General features: G+C 36.1%; 1 protein-coding gene across 3 annotated transcripts in view; it reads right to left on the bottom strand.

Moving 5' to 3' along the window:
- EPHA3 (EPH receptor A3) overlaps nucleotides 1–27,482 on the bottom strand; it is a 357,381-nt gene that overhangs the window by 54,070 nt on the left and 275,829 nt on the right. For 2 of the 3 annotated variants that reach the window (XM_045501699.1, XM_045501701.1), the window contains exons 6-11: nucleotides 25,515–25,639; nucleotides 22,402–22,564; nucleotides 14,620–14,722; nucleotides 13,843–13,910; nucleotides 8,465–8,590; nucleotides 1,818–2,003 (exon numbers count right to left, since the gene is read on the bottom strand). In XM_045501699.1, coding sequence (XP_045357655.1) covers nucleotides 1,818–2,003; nucleotides 8,465–8,590; nucleotides 13,843–13,910; nucleotides 14,620–14,722; nucleotides 22,402–22,564; nucleotides 25,515–25,639 — 771 coding nt within the window. The remainder of the gene's footprint in view (nucleotides 1–1,817; nucleotides 2,004–8,464; nucleotides 8,591–13,842; nucleotides 13,911–14,619; nucleotides 14,723–22,401; nucleotides 22,565–25,514; nucleotides 25,640–27,482) is intronic. The other variant, XM_045501700.1, reaches the window with a different exon arrangement.

Here is a 27,482-nt window from a genome sequence, read left to right as displayed (position 1 = left end):
TTCTTGCCCTTTATGAGTGTTTACATTTTGTTTTAGATGTTAAGGGTTATTAATCTCCAGGAAATTAATCTCCAGAAAAATGTTGAAGCTTGAGGGAGTCTTTGGTATGATCAAATTATTAGGGAAAATTAAAAAAAAATCAAGATATAAAAGAATAAGTAGAAGACAAGATGAAAATTAGAAACCCATTTTTGTTCACGGTTGGGGACAGAGGTGAAACCAACAGACCAAGTTTCCAATGCCATCTCTAGCACTTTCTAATTAGACAAGCGACTTGCTCTTTGTAGTTATTGTTTGTTCAAATGTAAAATGGAATTATTGTATCTAACTCACAGGGTAGTAGTGAGAATGAAATGATGTCCATAGTACACTTTCGGGCACATAATAGTGAATGCATAAAGAAAACCTTATGAAAACTGGGTTAAAAGAAAAATGGTACATAAGTACAAATGCATTTCCTCCTTAGTGGGGCTCAAGATCTAGACAACCAGTCGGTGAGGATGCTATAAAAGAGACTAAATGGCTAATTGACTATTAAAACATTAAGTTGTATGGTCTAGCCCTGGAGGAACAAAGGATCCCAATCCTTACTACTACTGTGTTTTTATCATTACTTAAAAAAAAATAAAACAAGGTCTTCATCAGAAAATATTTCAGTGTTATTACTAGTATGGCCTAATTTTTAGGAGCATGAAGGGAAAAAATGCTTCTTACAACACTTAATGTGGGCTTACAGTTTATGGTTAAATTCTACATTGCTCAGTTCTTAATCCCATTTATTATATTACAAACTCTAAAGGAAACCAAAGTACATTTCAATTATGCCATGCTCTTGTGAGAAAGGAACTGCCTTTTTAGTCACACTAAGATGAGAATAGGTATTAGTCCCATTTGGAAAGTGCTCCACGTAATGTTAAAGAAAAATATCATTGTGAAAAATTTAATGTGTAATGTCTGTTGGTAACCATAGAATATGTAAATGTGGTGCCAATGAATTATCCCCTAAAGGATGCCAAATTTCCTGCCATATGTTGTCTTTCGCTCTAAGTAGTTTGCTGCCAATTTAGCTTATTCTTCATCCTGTGCTCCAAAATCTCGAGGAAAAAAAAAATCCTAGAGCATTCTCAAGAGGTTTTCATTGGTATTGGAGCCAAAAATCACATATCTGCCTCACGGGATTCCTTTTGAGTCTGGCTGGAGAAACTATCATGGAAATAAGTTCAGATCTCTATCATGGGCTGTGAGCCAGAGTTTCCCCAGACCAGTCAAAAATCCATCTGGGACTCTAGATTAGAATTATTTGAAATCCACAGAGAACCAGGAAAAGGCCTTGGGTCTAATGTGATCCCACTCTTTACAGCTCAGAAGTATTCCCCAAACCCCCATAATTTCCCTAAAGCCAGGGGGGTAAAGATTTGGAAGTTTAACTAAAACTGGTGAACAGTAAAAGAAAAAGCAGCTAGCTGGGAGTTCCGCAATTCCTGTCAAAACTGAGTCATCATTTTGCTTTGCTAGTCCACGTAACAGAGACTTCTCCACAATTCACTTAACTGCCTTTTCATCAATGTGTCTTAATGTGGTCCTTTCTTTTTAGCTCTTAATTTTTTTTTTCAATTTTTAAGGATGTAGAGTAGTACTTTCAATATAATACTAAAGGCCTTTGCTTTCTTGTCGAAGAAAGACATGGCAACCCCAGATAGTCTCTGTGAGGACTGACATAGCTATGAAAAAAATGTCAAAATTCTGAAATGATTGAGTTAGGGTTTAAATAACCTCTGCTCAACATAGGCAAAAGTCAATCTTTTGGCTTGACTTACTTTTAGTAACAACTCCCTCCAATCGAATGATGTTGGGGTGGTCAAATTGTCCCATAATGCTTGCTTCTCCCAGGAAGTCTCTCCTCTGCTTTTCTGTGTAGCCCACTTTCAGGGTCTTGATGGCCACTGAAATTTCTTTTTTTGAAGGAAGTTTTAAGCGACCGCTGCACACCTCTCCAAATTCACCTGTTAGTATAACAAAACGACAACAAAAGGTAAGGAGTTATATAATAAAAATATTATCAGCAGATAATAATAGATTTTCAGATATTATTAGCAGAGAATAACAGATAATAAACTGTTCCCTGTCAGTAATTCCATTCAAAGTATTTACACCTTTGACCTGCAAGATATACACTTAGATCTCCAAGTTAATTTAGAACATGATAATTGGAGACTCCCTAAGAAACCCCAGAACATCCAGAACCTAGTAGGAAATGGACCTCGTGAGTAGCCTCATACATTGTGAAGTACCGCACTGTGAACAATATCATATGAAAGAGCAGGAGGAAAGTAGGAAGGCTAAAACAGGGTTTTAGCTCCTTGTTCTCATAGCCTCCATCTCCTCAGGTTAATCAACAGACCGACATAGATATTATCGGTTGAGCAATGGATTAAATTTCAGATGTTTCTAGTCATTCTGTTATTAATAAGAGGACCAATTTAGTTATGTACTCAGACTCTCTGAAAATGAGAACAGAAGCATCTGCTACCAATTCATTTTATTGGAGTATTGGCATGTTGCATTATTGACATATGAGTTGTAAAGCTCTCTGAGCTTCTGGAAGGAAGATGAATATACTATTTTCAAAAAAAGGTAGCATATTTTTTCTACAGAATCACTGTAAATATTTTCAAAGTCTTCAATAAAAAATCTTGTTTTAAATGTACAATTAATCCGGAATCTACTGAATTTGGAATGTTGGTGACATTTAAATAGTCTAATCCTACTGGTATAAAATTGCCTAGAACTAGTTTGGGCACTATCTTCATATATATTGTCATTGAGAAGATTTACCCATAACTCTTTCATCTTATTTTGAACTTCCTGAGAGCAGAGGCCCTTTACATTCATTTCTCTGTCCCACTGCTTGTCATGGTAATTGCCACAAAGTAGTACCACGCATAGAATGCTCCTTGTTCAGAGAGGAATTCCTAATATTGTGCAGATTACTAGATCTGATTTGTACAACACTTTAAAAAATGTTTTTTAATACCAAATGAGAGATTTTTCTGAAAAGGTTTAATTGCATAATTCATTGTTAGGCTGTCTGTGGAATGGCAGAGGATTCTTGGTCCAACCTTCTCACTGTGAGTTTTTGTACAAGCTCCATGCCCCATGGCTCAGCCGGAGAGAAGCTGTCAAGAAGTGAGATGCTTCTTCTCTATATTTTGTTCAAGCAAGTGGTTCAACCCACAAAAGCAGCAGGTTGTCCTATTGATTTACCAGCTGCATTACTACAAATGACTTGCTTCTCTCCAGGAAGCTCTAAACTTCCCCAGACTTGACCCCTTTCTCAGGAATCCACTTTTGTCACTGTTTCAAAACCATGACTTATGCTGTAACTTGTCAAAGTCACATAAGGTCCAAAAGCAGTTATTTATACATTTTAAAAATAAATACCCATCAGTTGGCAACACTATGACCGATACTGAAAAACACAGAGTTATAATGCTAAATAAGGCAGGTCTAATTTCTTCCCTTTGAAGGAATACAGAGAAGATAGCAATATCTGTGGCTAGAGTGTTCTTTAGGATTATAGGGAGAATCAGGGGTAGAGCTTGAGAACATTCATTGATCTTTTGAAATCCAAGGAAGAATATGTCATTATAGAGTGTGAATATTAGGAGAATTGTAATGCAAAGTAAATCATTGTTAGAATCTATAAGCAATACTAAGACTTCCTTTCCTTATACTGGGCTATTGGAACATTGCCAGAGAGCTCCAGTTCATGCTGCATAAACATTAACTTTGAGCAAACCATAAGAAAGCATCCATAAATACATTTCTATTTTCTGAAAGCAAGTTCTACCGTTATCATGAGTCAATATGCTGCAATGGACCATGTATTAAATTTTGATGTTATCACCACTTATTCAATGTGACAAGTCACTTGTCAGTAGATTGCAGGACAGATAATACAGTGCTGTAGGACACAGAATGGATTCTAGGGCCTAATCGCCTCTGTCACTTACTGTGATTTTGAACTGGCATCTTTTTAAAAAATATTTATTTATTTATTTTGAGAGAGAGAGCGTGCATGTGTGTGGGGGAGGGGCAGAGAGAGGGAGGGAGAGAGAGAATCCCAAGCAGGCTCCAGGCTCATGAACCTTCACATCATGACCTGAACTGAAATCAACAGTTGGATGCTCAACTGACTGAGCCAATCAGGTGCCCCTTGAACCAATGTCTTAACCTCTCTGTACCTTTCTCTCCTTATCTATAACATGGGAACACCAATTGCATCTAACTCATGAGGGTTTTTTTTGGTAATTAAATGAATTAATGTATGTAAAGATGCACAGTGTAATCTATGTGTTAGCCACTATTTTCTTCTCTGAGTTCAAACCCACCTTAAGAAGGATAAACTATCTATCTACTGCTAAAGAGTTAGATCACGTTGAAGAATGAATACAAAAATGCTTTTTAAAATGTCAAATTCTGTATTAATGTTAAGAAGAGATGGTTGTGATGATGATGGTGATCACAAGGTTAATGTCATGCTGGACAAGTATTTGTAAAGGGCAGCATTTTGTAAAAGTCCTTCACTGGAGAGATCAGAGGAAGAGTTCAAATTTCAAGTGGGTCAATTAGCGTTCCTTTCCTTCTCAAGGAAATATCTGACATATGTAAATGTATATCTACCTTCAAAATTCAGAAAATGTTTCAGTAATGCTAATTTTTAAAAACCCCCAAACTCTGAAATGTGATTATTTCATCCGATAAATACTAGAAATGGTCACCAAGATGTTATACTAAACATAGAAATGTTAAACGTTAATTCATTTATCTTCCTAATAAACAACTGTGTTGGAAAAATGAACAAATTTGGGCAAATGCAATGCCCGATCTTTCCACCTAGCCAAATTTTACATGGTCTTACTCAATTTGCTCTGAACCTATAAGAAAACACACACACACACACACACACACACACACGAACACAAAAAACAAAAACCTTAGATCCTGTCATTTCTAAGTAAAAGCACAACTATAAGATCACTTGGACAGCACTGCTTGATTGTTTAATCCCATAACTGCAGTAGTTTTCATTTGTCCTTTGAAATGAAGTATGTTTTATGGGACTGGGTACACTATATTCTGATTTAAGATGCACAACACAAAATTGTTCAAAATAAAATTTCCTACACTCATTTCATCTAAAATAGAAGAAAAAATCTATTTGTGTTTAAGTAGAATGATACTCTTCCCTCACTTCACATTCCATTCTCCTACTCTTTTAATAAAAGAAGCATAATGAAAATACATATTGAACAATTTTGATGTGTCAGCTAAGCACTGGTAATAAATTATCTCAATTAATCCTCACAAAAATGTTAGAAGAAGGCACTAGTGTAATTATCAGTGTCTAATATGGAGTTTGAAATTGGAAAAAAAAAAGATTCAAATTTTGGTTTCCCAACGAATGACCATGTGCCTATAGGCCATTCAGATTTTTAGATCTTGTTTTCTCATCTAGAGAAATGGAGACAATAACTATCTAAAATTAAATACCATGTGAATGCCTAGCATAGAATAGGAGTTAAATATATTCTACTTTCAGAAATTTTCAGTATTTAATCCTGAAATACTGGTTGGATTGAAGAATAAAACTGGGAATTTTAGTCATTGTGCATTCCATTATTAAAAAATTTACTACTTTGAGAAAGTTAATTTGTGGCTTAATTTTAATTTTGTTATTTAAATTTGTTATTTGTTATTTGGTATAATTCTTCTGATTATCCAATGTATAAATGAGAGTTTCTGTTATTCCTGTTTTCCTGTATGAAACCTCTGACAGAAAATTAGAGAATTAGCCCACACAAATAGGGTCTTTCTTCATATTTGACTGTGAAAATTCTGTCATTGACCACAAGATTCAGCCTTTTAACAATGGAAGATAACTACTAATCAATTTAGTATAATTATTAATTTTTTATGCACATTACTTTAAAAATTTTTAAAGGATATAGGAAATGATATAGTGTATATAGGAATGATATAGTGTATATAGGAAAAATTTTTAAAGGATATAGGAAATGATATAGTGTATAAATGCAAGAAGGCTTGCCATGAATAGGTTGTTATTGGAGTAGTTGTGGAAATGGGTAGTATTATACTATACTATCCATTATACTATTAGACAATTTCAGCTACTTTGTAGATATTTTATATTTTGCAAAAGAAAATGTTAAGAAAAATTGATAGCTTTCAAAATCTTGATTTCATATTCTACCCTTGAAAGGCTAATCAAGACAGACTAGAATTGGATGCATACAATATTATACTGAAATCTTCCAGGAGAAGAATAATCGACCTTGAAGATACACTTGTTTGCAAACAAAACAGGCATAGTTTTATTGTCCTTAGGAAAAGGAAAATAAGGAAAATGAGGATATTGGCTGCAAAATCCTGAAAATGGAGCACATTTTTTACAAATATGTTTGAAGAAAGAAATGAACAAAGTTGATCTGTCCTGATCTTTCATGAGCATCAGGGACTGATTGTTCAATGATTCAGTGTAAGTAGCCTTTCCTTTTGTTTTATTTATCAGATGCCATTTTGTAAGGTTTATTTGAGAGAGAGAGAGAGAGAGAGAGAGAGAGAGAGAGAGAGAGAGAGCGTGAGCAGGGGAGGGGCAGAGAAAGAGGGAGACACAGAATCTGAAGCAGGCTCCAGGCTCTGAGCTGTCAGCACAGAGCTCAACGCGGGGCTTGAACTCACAAACTGTGAGATCATGATCAGAGCCAAAGTAGGACACTCGACCTACTGAGCCATGCAGACGCCCCTCAGATACCATTTTTAATGAGTGCGTCTTGTCTCACACCATTGTGTTCTAGCGTTATCAGTAACATCTCTCTAGATAAGCTTTTACTAGTGGAAAGGGTCCCAAAGTTCAAGGTCCCCATGTGTCTGTCTGGCCTCTAGACACTGGCTGAGCATAAATGAGTTTGTCCTTCTCCTATCGTTTGATTGTGCAAAGTCTTTGTGCTACGTATGCTCCTGAGGTTTCCATGCTGGAGAACAGTGCACCCTTGTGGGACAATAGTAACACCAGAGCTACAAGAACCACGTGCACCACAGAGCAGTTTACAAAGCAGAAGTGTACAAATGAAAGAGAGAACCGATATTTATTTGTGTTCACTGGATTAGCACAGATATATGATGAATGTGTGTATTCTTAAGTCTTAATTGTGGAAAAAGAAGCGCGTGCTTTATTTTCCTTTTATGAATTACTAGTTTCATATTTGAATATCACCTGCACAGGTGAGTTTTAGCAGGCTGAAATACTAATAAAGTTAGAGGAGAAGATTTACTAAATTATCATTTCATTTAGATAATATGAATTACTCAGATTTTCCTGCTTGAATAATAAATACTGCTACCTTTCTAAATACTGCTTTGATGTATAGAAAAACAGAGAAAATTATATGCACATTTGTGTAAAGAAGCATCCGTCATAAATATAGTACTTGAAGGAAACATGATCTGATGCTACTCACTATTCAATGAGTTGGTTTCTCAGTCTTTCTATTTCCCACATCAACATAACTACTTTGCATTTGTTTTTAAAATAATATTGAAGAACGAGATGGTGGAGCAGAACTATTGTACAAGATTGTTTATTTTCACTTTTGAGTAGTAGTTTTAATCAAATGCACACTGAATGTCAGTGGATGTCCCTGTGTTTATGTGTAAATGTAAAAATAGTGTTATTTTATAAGTATCTGTAACTTTTATTGGAAAAAGGCAACTGCTATTCACAGTCACTCCAGAGCTGTTTGTTAATGGGATTATAATTGAGTCCATTAATGATTAGATTGAAGATGTATCTATATGAAAACAAACTTCGACAAAAATTTAAACTATATAAAGTTATAGGCAAGTATTAAAATGGAGCACTTTATGTTATTTAAACTATCCACTCAAAATAGTTTTGAGGAAGTTTGTGTAAAATGCGTCATTGATGATTTTACTTTGTGTTGCCTTTTTACTGTAATTCCAAAGAGGATTCTAAAATTGCCTGTTTTACATACTCAAAATTTTCACTTAGTGAGCTTGTTTAAAGTAAGACACACTTTTATCCTGTTATCCCTGTTTAGTCAAATAGGCTTTGTGACACATGATCGGCATAGTCAGGGGAAGACTGAGCTATTGAGGCTGCCGCCTCTGAAATTCAATAAATAAAAAGCTGGCCATGGTCTGTGAGTCTGCAAGTCTGGCACCTTTGAAATCATTACATTCCATTAAATACTCCTTCATTTATTTATTGCCTGCCTTTGATGTTGAAATCAGAAAAATGTCCCTTTTCACAGCAGTATAACTTAGGCTTGAGAAATTGCACATTCTTAGGCAGCATTCTTATTCATAGTTGCAAACTTGTAATTAACATGTAGATAGAGAGTGGGGTTACTGTGGTGGTTACCTGCTCCAACAACTTTGTCAATGGATATGTTGGTGGCATCCAGTTCCTTAGCAAACTCATGAACCGCTTGGGTAGGGTCTTCGTATGTGTGTGGGTCAACATAAGTCCTGAGACCTGGAAGTTTTACTGTTTAAGGGAAGGAAGAAAGGCATTATTGTAAAAACTGATTTATGAAACCTTTACTGAGAAAATTTTATAACCATATTATTAGTGAAAAAATATCCCTATTACCATAAAGTGAGCCAACTGTTAGTTTATTCTGCAATTGGCAGAGAGGTTGGACTATGCATTGAACGATTTAAGAAACACAATTCCCCATAATGAAACAAAGAGGAACCACAATGAACTTTCTCAGCAAAAACACTACAAGGAAAATGAACATGCAAACAGGGGAATCTCAAGGAGAAGATTGAGTAGATCCAGTAATTATACCATCAGCCGTAGTGAGTGCACGTTATGACACATTTATGATTCTACAAGTAGTGCCGTAAACAAGTATTTATGAAAATGCCACATCTGACAATAAATCAAAGTTTGGGAAATATTTTCGAAAGGCAGTACAGCGACTAAGATTATAGATAAATTAATTAAAGGATATAAAACGGCATGTCTTTTGTCTGACACTATTCTGCTCTTAGTAACATTCACAATCAAACTCATCCCCTGTAATTATAGATATACTTAAACCTGTGAGGATATGCATATATGATATGGGTATTATATGAATATACTAACATAATATAAAATTACTGAAATCTTACTGTGTAGCTTTTCAGCATAAAGGCATTATAAATTCTCTATATTTTAATAATGGTGCCAAAAAGCTAAATCCCAAACATAAATTACATTTTTAGCCTATTAAATATAAACCTCCTTCATAATATGTATATTTATTTAATAATTCTGAAGGTGAAAATTTTTTGTGATGTTCTATAATTAAAATAGCATGGATAAAAGATACAGGAGAATCATTTTGGATTTGATTTAATATTTATGAGATTTCTATTATTTGGAAAAAATAAGTCATATTAGAAATAATTTGGAATGTTTAATAAACTAAATTTCTCTACAGTAAAACTAATTTTTTAAGTAAGCTTTATGCCCAATGTGGGGCTTAAACTCATGACCCGGAGAGATCAAGTCGTATGTTCTACCAACTGAGTCAACCAGTCACCCTTAAAACTAAATTTTTATAAAAGGGAACTTAGGATCTATTAAAGTTCATAAACATGATCTAACACTAAAAGATATAGTATATGTATTTATATGATAGATTTTTGTTTTTAATTTTGGTAATTTTTAAAAAATTGGTAAAAAATATTGTTTTAGTAAGGGGCAGGAATGCATAATAGTGATTGTTTTTTCATTTATGACCCTATATTATTGAAGGATATTTTTTATCCTAAAGTAACAAGTAAAATCAGATGTTATCTTTTACAGTATCCCTTTATAATGAAAGCATCTTAATGGCAAATTGCAACTGAACATTCAGTGATGACCAAAGAGGTCTCTGACTCATTTTGTAGTTTGCATGAAATGGATATAGAGACTGATGACAGCAATTATTCCAGAGAGCCTTCAGCACGATGGACAGTAGGCCAACGGGTCCAGCATTTCATGGTTCGGGCTGAGAAATGATCAGTTCATTGACATACAGGACATCTTCATGAATTCCCTGGTTACACCACATAATAAGTTATGTTCCTGCAAAGTATCCATAAAGGTTTCAAGAGATGAAACAGAGGCATAAGAATAAATGGATTATAAAAAATAAGTGGTGGTTGGGAAGTAAAAATTCAATTTTCCTCAGTTACTTCTCCAGATGATTTTTGAGACTCTAGAATAGAAATGGGAGGGTCAGGAAGCAAATGGAGAAGAAAGGCTAAAGCTCCTCCTACTTGGCCTGTGTTGACATTGGCACTGCATGCAATACAACAGCCTCTCCATCCTGAGGCCAAGTGCAGATTATCAAGAAGACACCAATTTGAAGGTTACCTCCACAGAACTGGGGAAATGACAAGTCTTTTGCTCTTGCTTTGGGTAAACTGTGAGTAGAGCAGCTTTTGAAGTAAGAACTTTTGAAGCTTTTCTATTCTGAACAGCTCAGCAAAAAGAATTAGCTAGGTGTCAGAGAACGAAAGCTCTTGAATAGTTGTTATTCAAGTGCTCGGCACAAGTGCCTGTTATGGTGTTAATGCTCAATAAATGATAGAGATTACGGACATTGTATGTATTTTGATGTTAAGAATGTTTATTCAAATTATTTATATGATTGAGGTTTCTGGAGACAGGATTTGGGCCAGAAATGTCCATTCCTTTTGAGCTCCCAGATCAGTTTGCAAGCTTCTGCCATTATTGTAAACATCATTGCTTCCTATAAAAACACATGGCAGAGTCACTCTTCAGTTCAGTGGTCTATTATAATTTATTATTTCACTAAAACTATTTCTAATATTATCAGTACTAAAACACTTTACCCTTAAAATAAGCAAACAGATTAAGGAAAGCTATGATACTTTTCTTGCTTAAGAGTAAGGAAAACAGCAAAAGTAACTGTAGATTTACTAAAATATGTTAGGGAATAAAGTTCTGCTGGAATCTTTTTGTATAATAAGTTTAGTTACATTTTAATAACAGTTCACATCAAAGGGAGACTGGGATATATGATCATCCAGTTTTGATTTATCTCTAGTAATTGTATAGTAAAGGACCAGAGGATAAGGAAATTTAGTATTCCTTTTCAAGTAAAAAAAATATGGTAAAAATTGGGGCACCTGGGTGGCTCAGTCAGTTCAGTGTCCGACTTTGGCTCAGGTCATGATCTCATGGTTCCTGGGTTCAAGCCCTGCATCGGGCTCTGTGCTGACAGCTCAGAGCCTGGAGCCTGCTTTGGATTCTGTGTCTCCCTCTCTTTCTGCCCTCCCCCCACTCTCTCAAAAATAAATAAACATTAACAAAATTTTTCAGTTAGGTAAAAATTATTTTTTAAAAACTGAAAATTTTTCTTGTAAACAATTACAAATGTATTAACCTTGCTGAACTTAAGGAAATCAATTTGGAAGCAATTTACTAGTATCAGAATTTACAAAGACCATTATAAAGTGAGTTGTCAGACACAATGTCTAACATTTTAAATAAATACTAGCTTTAAACAGCCTTGAATTGTGCTTTAGAGTGACCCTTCTATACCTGTCAGCCCTAGAGAGTATATGTATCACTAAATAATCTGAAAATTCAGTCGCCTTTCCCTACTAAAATCAAATTCATTGCAATTAAATAAAATCATATAAAGTGCTTTTCTATCCACATGAAATTTGGGAAACAATACAAATATAAACACACACATCCCCAAGTTAAATGGCCTGTTCACTGTGGGAGCTTTGGCTGCTGACTTTTAACTGCTGACCCCAGAAGTGCCAGGAATCAGGTGATGCAGGATACAAGGCACATAATCCCTTCACACCAATAATTAAGGGCAACATACAGAGTAACTGGGCTGTGTCAAGAAAACCAGATAATAAACACATGCACACGTGTTAAGCTGTACTACTTTACAGCTCGTTCTGTGCAAACACAATAATTTACATTTCCATTTTACCAGCATGAGTTGCCCTAAGGATAGCAAAAAATAAAAAGGCCTAGCCAGAGAGGGCAAGGGGACAGGATCTTAGGAGGTGAAACACATTTCTTTCCTTTTGAAGCAATATTATAGGATTTGTAACAAGACTGGAGGGAATAGTTCATAGCTAGAGCTTTTTAAAGTAATACCAAATAAATGGTCTGAAATAAACCAGCTGTAGCACTAAGACGCAGAAAGTTTATGACATGCATATAAGTTATTTTATGCCCTTACAGCTAGGATAAAATGCATTTCTTTTTTGTTTGTCTATCATAAAGACATTGTACATTTGAAGAAAATTAAAGTTTCAACCAACTCCACTAGAAAAACCAAGAGCTAAAACAGATTGGAGTGATAGAGGAACGTGCTTACCATTGAGACACAGAAATTTATCATTGTTCCAAATTCATGAGATTTACAATTCCGATATTAAAAGACCCAAATCAGTACTGTTTTACTCTAAAGACAATATTTACATTGACTATCCAACTCAAATTAGGAACAGTTTAATCCACAGGAATGTGACTGCTCTAATTTATGCACGGCAGCTGTGACTCAGTGTTTTTGGGGGGGACCATGAAAAAAGCTACATAAGCCTCCTGCAATCTGTTCATTCATTCTCTTAAAGTAATCTAAAATGATGAGATGTTGCCATGAGGAAGGTAGCGCTTTGGCTTTTGTGAATTATTCTGTGATGACTACAATGAGAAGGATAGAACAAACCATGCCCTTTGTAAACTCTGTCACTGTGTCCAGATCACATCAGTTTACATTTTGGAACACACTCTCTTTTTCTTTTTTTGCAAGCTACTGTGTGCCTCCTGCATGTTAGCAACAGGTAATTAAGCTGTTACTTGAGTTATAAGGGGAGCTATAGTTTTTAGATGCAAAACCAATGACGGATATGAAGTATCATGCTGAACTGAAAATAATTTTACAAGGCAATAGCGAATCAAAGAAAGTGATGCTTACAAGACTACGTCAGTCATATTGAGACGATCTGAGAGCACGAAAGTATGAGTTTAGTCTGCACTAATTTCCATAAGAACATGCTATTCCCTTTGAGTCCACTGATTAGTAATTGCCACATCGTTTGGAAAATCAAAATGCCTGGGATGATTTGTTTTGCCAGAAGAAGAAAAAAAAGAGTCAGTCCTCTTATTAGATATAAACACTTTGTTTCCCAAAAGAGTATTTCCTTTAGAAAATATTAAAAGGAGACGAAATTGCTTGGTATTAACATACGGGGGAAAAGTGCTGGCTTTCCGACCAGTTAGGTATCGTGTAACTCCAAAATAAACAGTTTATTTTAAAGGCTCTCTCCTGGTTGGTTGACAAAATAGACTACGGCGTTTCACATAAACAGAGGTTGTTTATATTTATTTGGGAGTTCGGAAAGGGACAAGGTTCCTATTTAGATTTTAGCGAAGGACGAGAAATAAGGAAATGGAAGATACGCTTTGCCTTTCAGCTACGCAGAGCTGACTAGAGTACATACTCCCCATCATGTACATTATTTGGCTATAAACCATAGGTTATCCTTCACTTTGCTGAAGGATGCTGAAATGTGACCATGCAAAAATTACTTCATGCAGAGCCATGAATTTCCTTCCCCATTTTAAATTAATTTAATCTGCTCAATTCTTTCCTAAAACTCCTTTTGCATTCTCTGCATTGTGGGGAAGTTATCCAATTATGTATCAATAAGGCTAAAACTAGAACGGCGAAACCAAAGCACCAAAACAGCTTAGGAACTTACAATGTCCATTCCCAAAATGAAGTCTTTTTTCATCAGCACCATGTTTTGACTTGTTATAACCACAGAACCTGGAGGGAAGTCAGGGGAAGAGAACACAGAAAGAAAATATATGAAAGCAATTATCTATGCTCAGAATGTGCAAAGCACAAAAAAAAAAAAAAAAAAATAAGGCATTTTCCTCAAACAATTAAATGCTTTAGTGAAAGTTTAATGACTTCATATTTTCTAAATCCTTTATAGAAAGCCTCTTTCTCTGGGGACTCTGGAAAGCTGCCTAATGAGGAGATATGCAGAGTTGCTTCCCCACTGTGCAGACCCCTTCAGTTCAGTTTTTATAATGGCCTTAGAAAGTGTTTATAGTATTTTTTTTTTAACAACTGCTGTTAGAATGAATGAAGGGTAAAGTCTCCATTGTCGGCGATTAGTGCTGTGCTGCCTTACCAGTGTTCTGGGTGAGAAAGTGGCAGGGAAATCTGGGGTGTATTTCAAGAGTGAGAGAACAATTGGAAAAAGAGGGTAAAAACCGCAAACGAGGTCAAAAGGGAGAAGCGGTATGAGGTTGAAAAGTGGGGCAGGAATTTCATGGAAAAAAAAAAAGAAAATCAAAACTAAAAGATGGAGAAACAAAAGAAAGGGAAGGGAAGAAAGAATAGATACAAGCAGAGACATTCTTAGTTGTTAAAATACTTCATTGACCACAGTCTTCAGATTGTAGCCGCAATTCAGGGGAGCGAGCAGAGCAATAATGAGTGGCTGTGAAAGAGACCGCAAACTCACCTCCCTATCAAAACGTAGGTGACCACTGTGAGGAGAATAATGGCCACTGCCGCTGAAATGGCAATCATTACCACTTGGCTGTTTTCACCGGAGATGGAGAAAGCTGGGGGGTGGAAGAGAAAAAGAAGAAAAGGCCAGGCATTAACACACCATAACTAACATCGGCATGGAAAAGCTGATAAACTCAGTCATAGTTACTCTGCTTTTACCTAAAATGTGGCTTCCTGCTTCATACAGTGTAAACAGAATTCCCCGCGTTAGTGTAAAAACAGACAGTGCCTATAAGGGTGCTTGAAATTTCCAATTAATAAGATAAGATACTCTCTTTCAATGGCATCAATCAAATGCTACTTGAGTGCAGAACTTTGCGAAACATCCTGGACTGGTTTTCTGTAGGCTTACTGCAAAGAAACTCATTGGATACACCAGAAGTTATCAGAGGAACATAGTGAACAGGTCAGATTTCCCTGAATGAAATTATAAAAGATTCCTAATTTTTTTTTTTTAATGTTGATTTATTTCTGAGAGAGAGAAGACAGAGCACGAGTGGGGGAGGGGCAGAGAGGGAGGGAGATACAGAATCAGAAGCAGGCTCCAGGCTCTGAGCTGTCAGCACAAAGCCCAGCATAGGGCTCAAAGTGACAAAAGTTGAGATCAGACCTGAGCTGAAGTCGGATGCTTAACCCACTAGGCCACCCAGGTGCCCTAAACGCTTTCTAAACAAGCTTAATTATCTTGCAATATCTAGAGTTATTCAAATGGTTTTTTTTGTTTGTTTGTTTTTTTTTTTTTTAACACATACCACCAACAAATTGGCTCTCCTACCTTTGTGAATGTCTCATCACTCACTCACCTAAAAATAGTACAGGAGTCAAACCTGGCCTGCTACCAGTTTTTGTATACCTCAGGAGCTTAGAATGGTTTCACATTTGCTTCATGGTTGTAAAAAGTCAAAAGAAGAGTTTTGACATGTAGAAATTATGTAAAATTCAAAATTTGGTGTCCATAAGTAAAGTTGTATTGGAGCACAGCCACATTCATTTGTGTATTATCTATGGCTGCTTTTATGCTACAATAGCCAAGTTGAGTAGGAGCACAGAGGCTGTCTACACACACAGCCTAAAATATTTATTATCTAGCCCTTTACAGAAAAAGTCTACTGACCCTTGAGCTAGACCAGTGCTTCTCTAACTTCAATGTTCATTCAAACCACTTGGGAATCTTTTGGAAAAGAAGTTTCTGATTCAGTCGGTCTAGAGTGGGGACTGAAACTGTGCTTTTCTTTTTTTAAATTTATTTTATTTTATTTTAGAGGGTGTAGGGGAGAGGGCAGAGAGACAGAGAGAGAGAGAGAGAGAGAGAGAGAGAGAGAGAACCTTAAGCAGGCTCTAGACTCAACACGGAGCTTGGTGCGGGGTTCGACATGGGGTTCAATCCCATGGCTCTGGGATCATGATCTGAGCCAAAATCAAGAGTTGGACACTGAGCCACCCAGGTGCCCTGAGACGGTGCTTTCCTTATGAGCTTCCAGTGATGCTGATGCTGGCTGATTCCAGACCATGTTTCAAGTAGCAAGGATAGAGAACACAAATACGAAATCATCTTGTCTTCTCCCTCACCTCATCATTCACTATCCAATTAATCACCAAACTGTTTTAAGTGTTTTTTAGTTCATGTCTTCATTTCTCTTCTGGATTACAATTAGAAAATCCTAATTGGTCTTTATTTGCATGTCTTTCCTATCTTTTATCTGGCCAGTAGAATATTCCTTCTAAACCATAAATTTGATCATGCCGTCGTCATGCATAAAAGTTTTGCAGGACTCTTCATCACTTTTTTTTTAAATTTTTTTTTAACGTTTATTTATTTTTGAGACAGAGAGAGACAGAGCATGAACAGGGGAGGGGCAGAGAGAGAGGGAGACACAGAATCTGAAACAGGCTCCAGGCTCTGAGCTGTCAGCACAGAGCCCGACACGGGGCTCGAACTCACGGACCGTGAGATCATGACCTGAGCCGAAGTCAGACGCTTAACCGACCAAGCCACCCAGGCACCCCTCTCCATCACTTTTAAGGTAAAATGCAAATTCTGTAGCAGAGCAGGTAAAGCCATTGAAGATCCTGTTCCTTGCCTACACCTCCAGCCTCATCTGCTAACAAACTCCATAAGCATCCTAATCCCTAGACTCTAAAATACACGCAGCTTCCGGAACAAGGCCTTTCACATGCTCGTATTTTAACATATATTGCCCTTGTAGTAAATGCTGATTGAACAAATGAATGAGTGATGTATCTAAAGAGCTTAGAAGAGAGAGTGTGATTATTTGAATACTATCACCTCTCCAGACGCCATTATCAAATGTTCAGCCTGATCAAAATCTAAGTTTGGAAGGATTTCTTGAAAATAATGCAGTTTTAGGGAGAGCTAAATGATGCAAATAAAGAGACATGGCAGATGGGCTGTAAGAAGTTTTCTAAGCATCTGAAAATAGAGCTCCAAGTGTGGTAGGATGGCATCCTCATAATATAAACTGCTGCAAGCTCTTTATTCTTTACTACCAGCAAACTGTTTACACCACTGTGGCAGGCACGGGAGTGCCTGCTCTCATCTTCCCGCTGCCAAATTTGCAGCGGGCAGACAGCCTCCAGCTGCTGCACCTTCAGGACCCACCGCAGCCTTCATGCACGGGCCACCCTCCCCTCCATGACTAAACACTACAAGGGGACTGGAGCCAGGCCCTCCCTGCTCAGTGCAGGACTCCTCTAAGGCAGTCTTCACTCTGGGGCTCCCCACCGCTTGCGGGACCGCAGGGGAGACCCGCAGAGCTGCGCTGCTGGCTGAAGCTCCTCCTCCTCCACTCTTCTCTTTCCCTCCACCTCTTCACAGACGCTGACAGACATCCCAGCAAGAGGTGCAGCCTGACCGCTTCTGTTCTTCCCGCCTCTTTCCTCTCTCTGCATTTTCCCCTATAAAGCTCATAGAAGTCCATCTTAACATCTCTCTCCCAGAACCCCTGGACGGATCCATATCTATCCATTGGATACAGATCTGTGATTAGTTTGTAAAGTAACTTAACCTAGTGATTCAATAATGCTCCGTAAACCTATAATAATAACTCTATCTCATGCTTTCTATGTTGTACGTACATCGTAGTAACTTCTAAAGGGCAGCAAGGTCTGCATTCTCTGTGAAGTTTAGCCAGGAGATGAGATAAATGTCAATGAAACTGGGAGAGGAAGCATGATAGAAGGAAGAGGAATTCTCTGTTTCTTTTTCTGTCACAGACAGAATTAAATTAGGACATCTCTGCAATGTCCTCTAGCTCTAAATATCTATGAATCCTGGGGACTACCTAAGGCACATAATCAAAATGGATCATTTTTGTTAGTGAAATTAGCAAACATTTATAATGAGGGATTTTGAATAAATGCGTTATAGAGTTGTCTAAAAATGTTACGTGGAACACTTTTAAAAACTGCTGTCTATTATATGCCTTAGAAACTCATTTTGAATATGTTCCACAAGCAAACTGCTTCCCCTGTTTCTGGCCACTTCCCATTTAGAACATCCTGCACATACAGCCGACCTTCTCTCCCTAAAGCAGACTGGTTAGGAGCTCAGTCTCGTGAAACAGAATGCTTGGATTTGCACTTATTTTGCTGTGTGACACAAGATCACTGTTGCAAGGATTAAATGGGTTACTACAAGCAAAACACTTAAAATAGTTCCAAGCACTGAGTAAGTGCTTAATAAATGTTATATATTTTTATTATTTCATTTCTCCAGTAAAAAACTGGCAAAAAGTGCTGTGGATTCAGTTTCTGCCCAGTGAGGGTTTCCAGACAGTTGACTTGTCTGCTTTCCCAAGCACGTCAGTTTCATTCTGTTTGTACTTTGGAGATGCCACCTTGACTCTAGGGAAGCCCCTTTACTCCTATGAACTCGACAATTTCAGCATAATATCTTTTTTTTTTTTAATGTACAACTGCAGCACTAGATTAGTACTCCAAAATTTGGAGATTCTAGGTTCACTGACTCTACTTCCTAGTTATGCAACCCGAGAAAAAACACACATAAACTCTGTCCTAAACCATGTATAAAGGAAATAATAGTACCGGAATAACTTATGGAACAGGATCAAATAAAATGCTTATGAAAGTGCTTAATGGGTCCCTGGATGGCTCAGTGGGTTAATCGTCCAAGCCTTGATTTTGGCTCAGGTCATGATTTCAGGGTTCCTGTCAGTGCAAGCCTGCTTGGGATTCTCTCTCTCTCTCTCTCTCTCTCTGCCCTTCCCCTGCTCACTCTTTCTCTCTCTCAAAAAAACAAAAACAAAAACAAAAACAAAAACTTAACAAAAAAGAAAGAAAATGCTTAATATATTATCACATAAATACATAGGTTCTCGAATCAGACCTGTCATTTACCAATTGTGTGATTTTGGAAAGCTTACTTAAACATCTCTATGCCTCAGCCTCTTTGTCTGTGAAATGAAGATGATAATAACTATAAAAAATAACACATTTTGGGGCCCCTGGGTGACTTAGTTGGTTAAGCATCCGACTTCTGCTCAGGTCATGATCTCGTCGTTTGTGAGTTTGAGCCCTGTGTCGGGCCCTGTGCTGACAGCTCAGAGCCTGGAGCCTGCTTCAGATTCTGTGTCTCTGTCTCTTTCTCTCTCTTCCCCTCCCCACTAACACTCTGTCTGTCTCAAAAATAAACATTAAAAAAATTAAAAAAAAGATAATTACAAAAAATATTATCTAAACTCCAGGTAAAAACCCACTTTGTTCTACTAAGAAATATCTATATGTGTTATGAAAGATAACTTCTATTATAATTTTTAAAAATAAAAACTAGAAAAAAATTAGAATAAACAGCAAAATGTTAAAGAAATACAAACATCAGTCTTATATATATATATATATATTTTAAATATCAATATATAACAAATAAGACTCTTAAGTTCTTAGAATGAATTTTTATGAATACATCATTCTGATTAAAAAAACAGAGAGTTGATTTTGTCTTTTTTTCCCCCTAAGACAAAAGATACCTTTTTTTCTCATCCATATTTAAAGTCTGAAAGAATTCTATGGTGAAAAAGAGTAAACTGAGTTTTTAAAATATCAAACCGTACCACTCAAAGATTTTTATAAATGAGGAACATGATGTTAAAAAGCTCATCTTTTCCTTCTTATTCTCTTTTCATCTGCTGTATCCATCAGTGGAAGTATTGCAAATATAAAACTTATTTGGCAAAACCCCCAAACCCTGTAGTTTTCAAATGGAATACTTCTTAAACCTCAGACACGGAAGCCTCATTAGGGGTTCGTGCAGAATGCCGTCACGGCAGTATCTGTAGTAAATCTGGAATCACATTAGTATATTGGGATTTGTTGTTCCCTTTGAAAATTTACATATCACCTAGAGTTAAGTGCTTTTTAAAAACAGAAAATATGTTTATCTAATGGTGATCTGACCCTCCTGCCCCTTGAGATACCTAATTTCTACCACAGGATATAATGAACATGTGTTTTTTCGCTTTCTGGGATTTGTGATCTTTCTTGGTAAAGCAAATGTAGGTTTTGTTGTTCTTAACTTAAATAACCATTTAAGAGTTTGAAAAAAAATTCAATTTGTAATCATTTCAGAACAAGAAACTTGTTTGCGGGGCGCCTCACTGGCTCAGCCGGTGGAGCCCACGACTCTTGATCTCGGGGTTGTGATTTCCAGCCCCACTTTGGGTGTAGAGATTACTTACAAATAAAATCTTTAAAAAAGGCAACTTTTTTGCATTACTTAAATGTTACAAAAAGATTGAGAACTACCAATGTTAAATTGCAATTAAACTCTGTTATGATGTCATCTAAAATTTTAAATTTGTTTTAAACCTGTTCAGGATGCACTTTCATGATATTTTATAACGTTCTGGTTTCTAATGTTCTCGGAGAGCCATTTCTCTTTGGAGTCCCAGAGGGAAGGCTGCCCGTGGACGAGTCCTGCCTTGGGCAGAAGAGGCTGACTCCTGTGCCCTTGCGGTGTTTAGTCATGGAGGAGAGCGTGGCCCCTGCAGGAGGCCTGCGGTGGGTCCTGGCAGGTGCAGCAGAGGAAGGCTGTCTGCAGCTGCTGACTTGGTGGCAGGGACATCCGAGCAGGCACTCCCAAGACCGCCCCACAGGTGAAAACACGTGTATCCATTGCAGGAGAATTAGCAGAGGTTTTGAAGTATATATAGATTAGTGTTTTGGGGAATGGCAGCTCGCCTTCGAGTTAGAAGAATTACTGCGTTTCAGCGTGAGCTGATAATTTCTAAGAACACTAGATTCTCAACACCTTGCGGAAGGTACAGCTGGTTACGGTAAGTGGCATTTCCAATCAGCTGACAAAAGGTGTGCCATAAAATAGCCTAACTGTTTGATACAGTAACTATTATTTAACTTAAACTGTTTTTTATAATTTGTGTTTATCTTTTAATGTTTCTATTAGGTATGGATTGTAGGCATAATAAAAATATTACCGTACCAAAACCAATGTGCTTTTAGATCGCAGACAAAATATTTAGACAGGAAGTACACATGCCAGGAGAAATGCCAAATCAGAACAGTCAAAAGAGATTACTGGATTTCTCTTCGGTACTGTGCTGGCCATTGTCAGACCCTCCCTGGATGATTTTTTCTAAAAGGAGTTCATCTTTGATTGTCTTTTTAGGCTATTTTACAACTGTGAATTTAAGTTGCAGGAAACTGAGTGATGTATACAATTTTTCCCATTACAATTAAAATAAAACGTTCACTAGAGATAGAACTGGTTTATGTACAGTAGAAAAGATGACTCCAATCATTACATTTATTGTCCTATAGGATATTAATCAGTCTGGGACAAATTAATAAATTTAAGTATTCCTGATTGCCTGTAATATATACGCACACAAATATGTATTTATATATGCATATTTATCTGTTCTTCAAATTTTCCTTTAAACAAGTTTAATCTAAAAAACAAATAAACCAGTTTAATCTTTTTTAGAATATAATGAACAGAAATAAATATATAATAGTCTCGTCATTAATTAATACACTAAATAAAATCCTTAGCTTGAAGTTGAACTTGTGTTCACTCCATATTAGTACCACGGCCATGATATTTATTAGCTTTTTGAAAATCATATTTTAGCAGAGGGTTTTTCTAATATGAAGCAAATGCATTTGAAGAAAAGAGAAATGCTACTGGGAAAATGTTTGCCAATTTTAGACCAGTCTATGCCAAATTTGGTGTCAGACACACAAGATTATCCAAATTGCTTGTGAATGTGAATGAGGTGATAAATCAGGTTTTAGAAAATCCTTAATCTCCAAGTGATACAAGATTGAATATGTTAAGGATTAAAACAATATTAAAATCCTCATGGATCAGCAAGTTTCTTTTCCTAGTTCACTGAATCATGCAATGAACCTGGAACATCTGGATGAACAGGTACTGGGAGTATGTTACCATATTAAATGGCATTCCTCAAAGCAATTTATGGCCAACAGAAGACCAGTAGCATTCCAGGCCTTAGAATATGTTTAATTTGTAAAAAAGAAAAAAAACCCCACACAGATGCACACCCACACTACAGACCCAACGCTATATAAATGGCTAAATATTTCAAGCAGTACACTTTCAATGTGTCTAAATGTCAACATATTATCTAAATTTAGATAGGGAGAAAAAGAGTGAATTATCAGACAACTTTGCAACAGCCCTCCCCCCGACACCCTATACTGAAATAATACATACAGTCCGGGCTAGTTTCAAATTCAAACTTGCGACTGTTGGTCCCATAGCCAGCTGCAGTTCGGGCTCGGATTTGGAATACGTAAGTAGTGTCAGGCTTGAGGCTACTGATGGTAACATTCGTGCCTCTTGCCCTCAGAATGGTATAACTTGTCTCTTGCTCCTGCTTTGAGGTAAGAAAAATCATGTTACAATCAAATCTTCATAAGGCTATTGGATGGTAAAAAGGTGAGCCACCCAAAACCAGTTCTTTCAGATTTTAACATAGGACATATAAAAGAGGTGACAATTATTTCACTCTCTGAATACAATAGAGGCATTTTGAAGCTAGCAATATATACGGAATTTCCTAATTTGGATAAAATGATTTGCGTCTTGCACATAAAGCAGGAAAAGTTAGTTTTCATTCTTACTGGTTAGTGAACATGCAAGTGATATGCTTCCTTCACAGCCAAGCCTGAATGAAAGCTTCAATCCAATTTCAAAAATAAACTTACAAAGAGGAACATATCCTTTTGAATTAAACCTAATAGGGATGCCCTACTGATTCTCAGAAAGATATCAATTATAAAATATTAAACTTTAAAAAGGCCCAGGTTTTACATATGGCGCTATATTAAATTTCTCAGCATCACTTATATGTGCACTGTATTTAATCTAAGTCACTGTGGTTTAGCAGAGACAAATATCTTCAGATCAAAGCCTAGAGACATTTCCCCAAAGGATCTTCTCCAGGAGACTTACATTGTATGTTAGGAAATTCACAGTGCAAAGTAACAGTAAAGTCTTTGTGTCAAGCCTTGTGTACAAAACTCGGATTTTCAGAGAATTGTGTTTTTCCCGTAAGGCACATTAACATATACTGAGCACTTTATGGGTAACCTGATTTTGAACAATGGTGGAATGCCCTGCACCTGTGCCGGGGCCCGGAGTGGATATCCTCAACCAAAATAACAGAATTTACCGGAAAAAAAGTTGTACATTACACACATTTTTTAGTTAATGATGCTGGTTATGTATTGAATCACATTTGAGTTGGTATATTAAATAATAAAGAGGATCAAATATATTTACTTTACAGAAAGAATTAATTCATTTTTTAAAAAATTGAGCATATGCCTGGAACTTGAATCTGTTCATCATCATTAGTGAAGTAAACAGTCAAGAAAACTAGACCTTAAAAAAAAAAAAAGAAAAAGTAAAAGAAAGCTAGACCTTACAGAATTTAAATCTAGTGAAACATTCAAAACATTTCTAAGCATCATTATATATATGTATATGCATATGTATATGTGTGTATATATACATATATATACATATGTATACGTATATGTGTATATACATGTGTCCGTATATGTGTATATGTATTTGAGAATAATTTTTAAATTTATGATTTAAGATAAAAGATATTTAAGATAAAAATAAATATTTATATAAATGTATATATTAAAGATAATATTGCAAGTAAGTTTGCATCAAATTTTTAAATGTTTAAGGATTAAAAAGTAGATTCAGCCATTTTTTCTTGTACTGGTTAATATTGTTTTAATATAAGGATGTGCATTGTGCTTTGTTGGTAGAATCTGACAATTTCAGAATTTTGTGTATGTTTGTCAAGATATGAACATAGATTAACTGTATTTTTGAATTAGCTCTAAATGTCTAAAGGTTGGGTGTTTTCTGGTTTTGCTATCTAATCTGAACTGAGGCATATCATTACTTTTTTTTTATTTTGTTGCATTGTCTATAAAACATGGATTCTTATATTTGCCCAATCTATCTTGTCACACTTTTAAAAACAGAAGATCTCGATCAGATGAGTATTTCACAGTGTCACAGTGGAGCACCAAAAGCTAGGATATAAGTTATTTATACTATGACTTTAGCACAGTGAAGTTTATTAGGCCTCTTGTTTTCTTTTAATGAGAGAGACATTCCTTTCCCTGCATGTGGCAGTATGGAAAAAAATGGCATCATACTTATTTGTGAAATACATTACCCTCAATAAAGAGAATAACTACACAATGTAGATAAATGTTTATACATTACTTTTTTTTTGCACAACTGTTTATACCACTAATTCTCTAATAATCCATACTCAGGTAGAGCAAGGTTTATAATACAGGGAAACATACTAACGGAGGAGTCATGGCTGCCTGGAATCAAAACAGATACCTGTTTATTAGCAGTGAGCTTGTGAGAAATTCAAATAATGCCATGGACTCTGTTTTCTTATTTGTGGATGAACCTATTTGCCCACTTTCGTAGGATTATCAGACAGCTCAAAATTAAATAATGTATGCAGAATTGTTCTATGAAGTGCTCTACGAATGCACAATTTGTTTTTAATTCACCTTGAAATACTTTGTAAACTGCACACAAATATGTTTCGTTCACATTGGTAGCTATAAAACCACCCACCTCTGATAAGATTTGAATACATCTTGCTTTCAAACCTCACCATAATTTATAACCAAAGAAAAATAAGTGCCATTTAGAGTGATGAAATACTATATCCTAAATTCTACTTATAAATAATCATGTACCTATTTTTATAATTGTATTACTGAATCACAATTTTATGATGTGGACCAAACTCATCCATCTATGCGCAGCTTCTAAATTACCTTGTATGACATCAAGAAAGCTTTTCATTGTCAGTTCAATTATACAATGGTTTTGTTATTAGTTCAATGTTCAACAGTTCAGTATCTGTACTGAATGAAATTCATGTGAATGTGAAGGTCAGGAAACGATGCCTAGGCAATAAACTAAGGAACAGTCCATCAAGAGATGAAGGAATCACTGTGAAATAGCTGATAGAACAGGGGTCTCTCAATGTAGAAGGAAAAATGTCATTTCCAATGCCATAACTAGATGGCTTCAGTTTGGTACTGACATCTTTGCTGTGGCTTATTGCTATAGAATGGGGGATATCTGGCACAGTGATTTCAAAACCCCACTCTACTTATAAATCAAAGGTATCAGAGGACCCAAGTTCCAAACAGAGCTCTACCATTTCTTAGCAATGCCATTGGTTTCTTTGCAAGTGCACAGCTCATAAGAAGGTAACCTCTTTCCCTACACAGCCCAACCCTTTAACGTCATCTCCCCACCTTTTCATAGTATTTGACCTCGTAGTCCAATATGATCCCATTAGGGTGTTCAGGCTCCTGCCAGGATAAAGAGATGCTGTTTCGGGATGTTCGATCCTTCTTAATCGTCATGACAGGTGATGGAGCTGTAAAGAAAATGGGAGGGGATGGGGGAGGACACAAATCAATCCAATTGGGAAGGGCGGTAAGGAAGAGCAGAAGGAGAAGGGAACAAGCAAATGCAAGCTATCATTGCTCTAATCTTTGGCAAGAAAGCGCTATCTCCATTTCAAAGGCTCTGGAGTATTAATCTGGCCCCATATCAAGCCTCAGCAGCTGGATTATAGCCTTGGTACATACAGGCCTACGGAAAATGAGCTGAGATTTTCAGCTGCTGGTGGACTAGTGGCAAGTGAGCAGATGTTTTCAATCTGCTACTATAATGTAAGCAATGAAATATATTTGATATATTAAAAAAAGAACAAAAAATCAGGGCTACCTATTTGTTATAATGTTGCAAAGTTATTAATGCCAGATTCTTCAGCTCATTGATAACATTTTCATATGCAACTCTTTAAGAGGACTGGAATCCATTACGCACCAGGAGTCCCTTGGTATCTATAGATAATAATAATATTTACTGTATTGTAAAATACACAGGGTTTAGAACATATTATAGTAGGTCTTGACTTCTAACCAAATCTCTCATGAATAAAAATATCAGGAAACAACAATCTTCTGCTGTTACATTTTTATTTCTTAAAATATATATATTTAATAAAAATACCAAGGAACTGAATACACTTCGTGTCACAAATCTTGGGACATATTTTGAGGTGTCTTATTGGGTGTTGACTCTGTATTTGTTATGTTTTGCTATGCATTATCTACAGTACAGAATATGAATAAAAATCATCTGTTTGGATCAGATATCATACGGTTACCTTCATTTCTAATGGAAGATTAAATATATTTTAAGTGATATCCTCCTTAAGTCCTTCCATTAAAAAAAATGCATACTATCCCTCAGTGCACTTCTGGTTTTAGATCTCAACCTTGGCACACTGGCCAACTGAAATATCTCACTGTGGGGTTCAGCAGCATTCTGCCCTAATAGAATGCAGCAAAAGAAATTGCAAACATGAAACAATACAAAAATCAAGAATTATCAAGTACGTTAACTGTTGAATTGTTTTCACTGCTAAAGGACCTATTTTCTTACAGATTTTTCTCAATCAAGAAGCATTAGAACGCTGTGTATTCGTATTCCCCAAAATAGCCAGCATTGGAAGATTCCTATTTCTGGATTTGATGTTTCTGTGATTGTCCCATGCTGACGTTTGCATCTAACCTCTTAAATTGTTCCTGTCTGTAAATGCCTTTCATTTGTATTCCTTACTTAAAATAGAGCTTTTGCTAAGCTTGCCTCGTGACACTGTATTAGAAAGGGTAAATCTAAATGAAAAATCCGCTTCAATAAATTCCCCATCCTCCTATTTCTATTATTTGTAAGATCTTCTGAACTCTTTTGTAATTAAAGCTTCATTCATTTAATGGCCTGGGAATGATAATTTAATCTTTTGCCAAGGAAAAATGTAGCTGTTGCTTTTCTGATGGGAAAGTAAATATATTTTCTTATCCATATTTTGTTCCCATTAGCAATTAACATCCTTTCATGTAACTTAACATCATTTACCTTTCATATTCAATTTTTGTCTATTCAATATTATTGTTTTATTTCTTGGATTGGCCTCACAGCACCCTCACCCCTCCAACCTGTACTGGTTTGCTGCTCTTGAATTGATTCTTAGCAAAGGATAATTTATTTTGGTTATATTTCATTAAAATTTTATAAATGTATTCAATGTTTCTAAATACATCATTCAGTTATAAATAAACAAAAATATGTTAATTTTTGAGAATTATTTTCTTTTACTTTAACCTTTATATTAAAAAAAAAAAACAATTCATTAATTGTTAATAGAAAAG

This window comes from Leopardus geoffroyi, chromosome C2, assembly GCF_018350155.1.
Source record: "Leopardus geoffroyi isolate Oge1 chromosome C2, O.geoffroyi_Oge1_pat1.0, whole genome shotgun sequence".
NCBI lineage: Eukaryota > Metazoa > Chordata > Mammalia > Carnivora > Felidae > Leopardus > Leopardus geoffroyi.
Note: the sequence above shows the minus strand (reverse complement) of the source record. Positions and strands in the feature narration are given on the sequence as shown.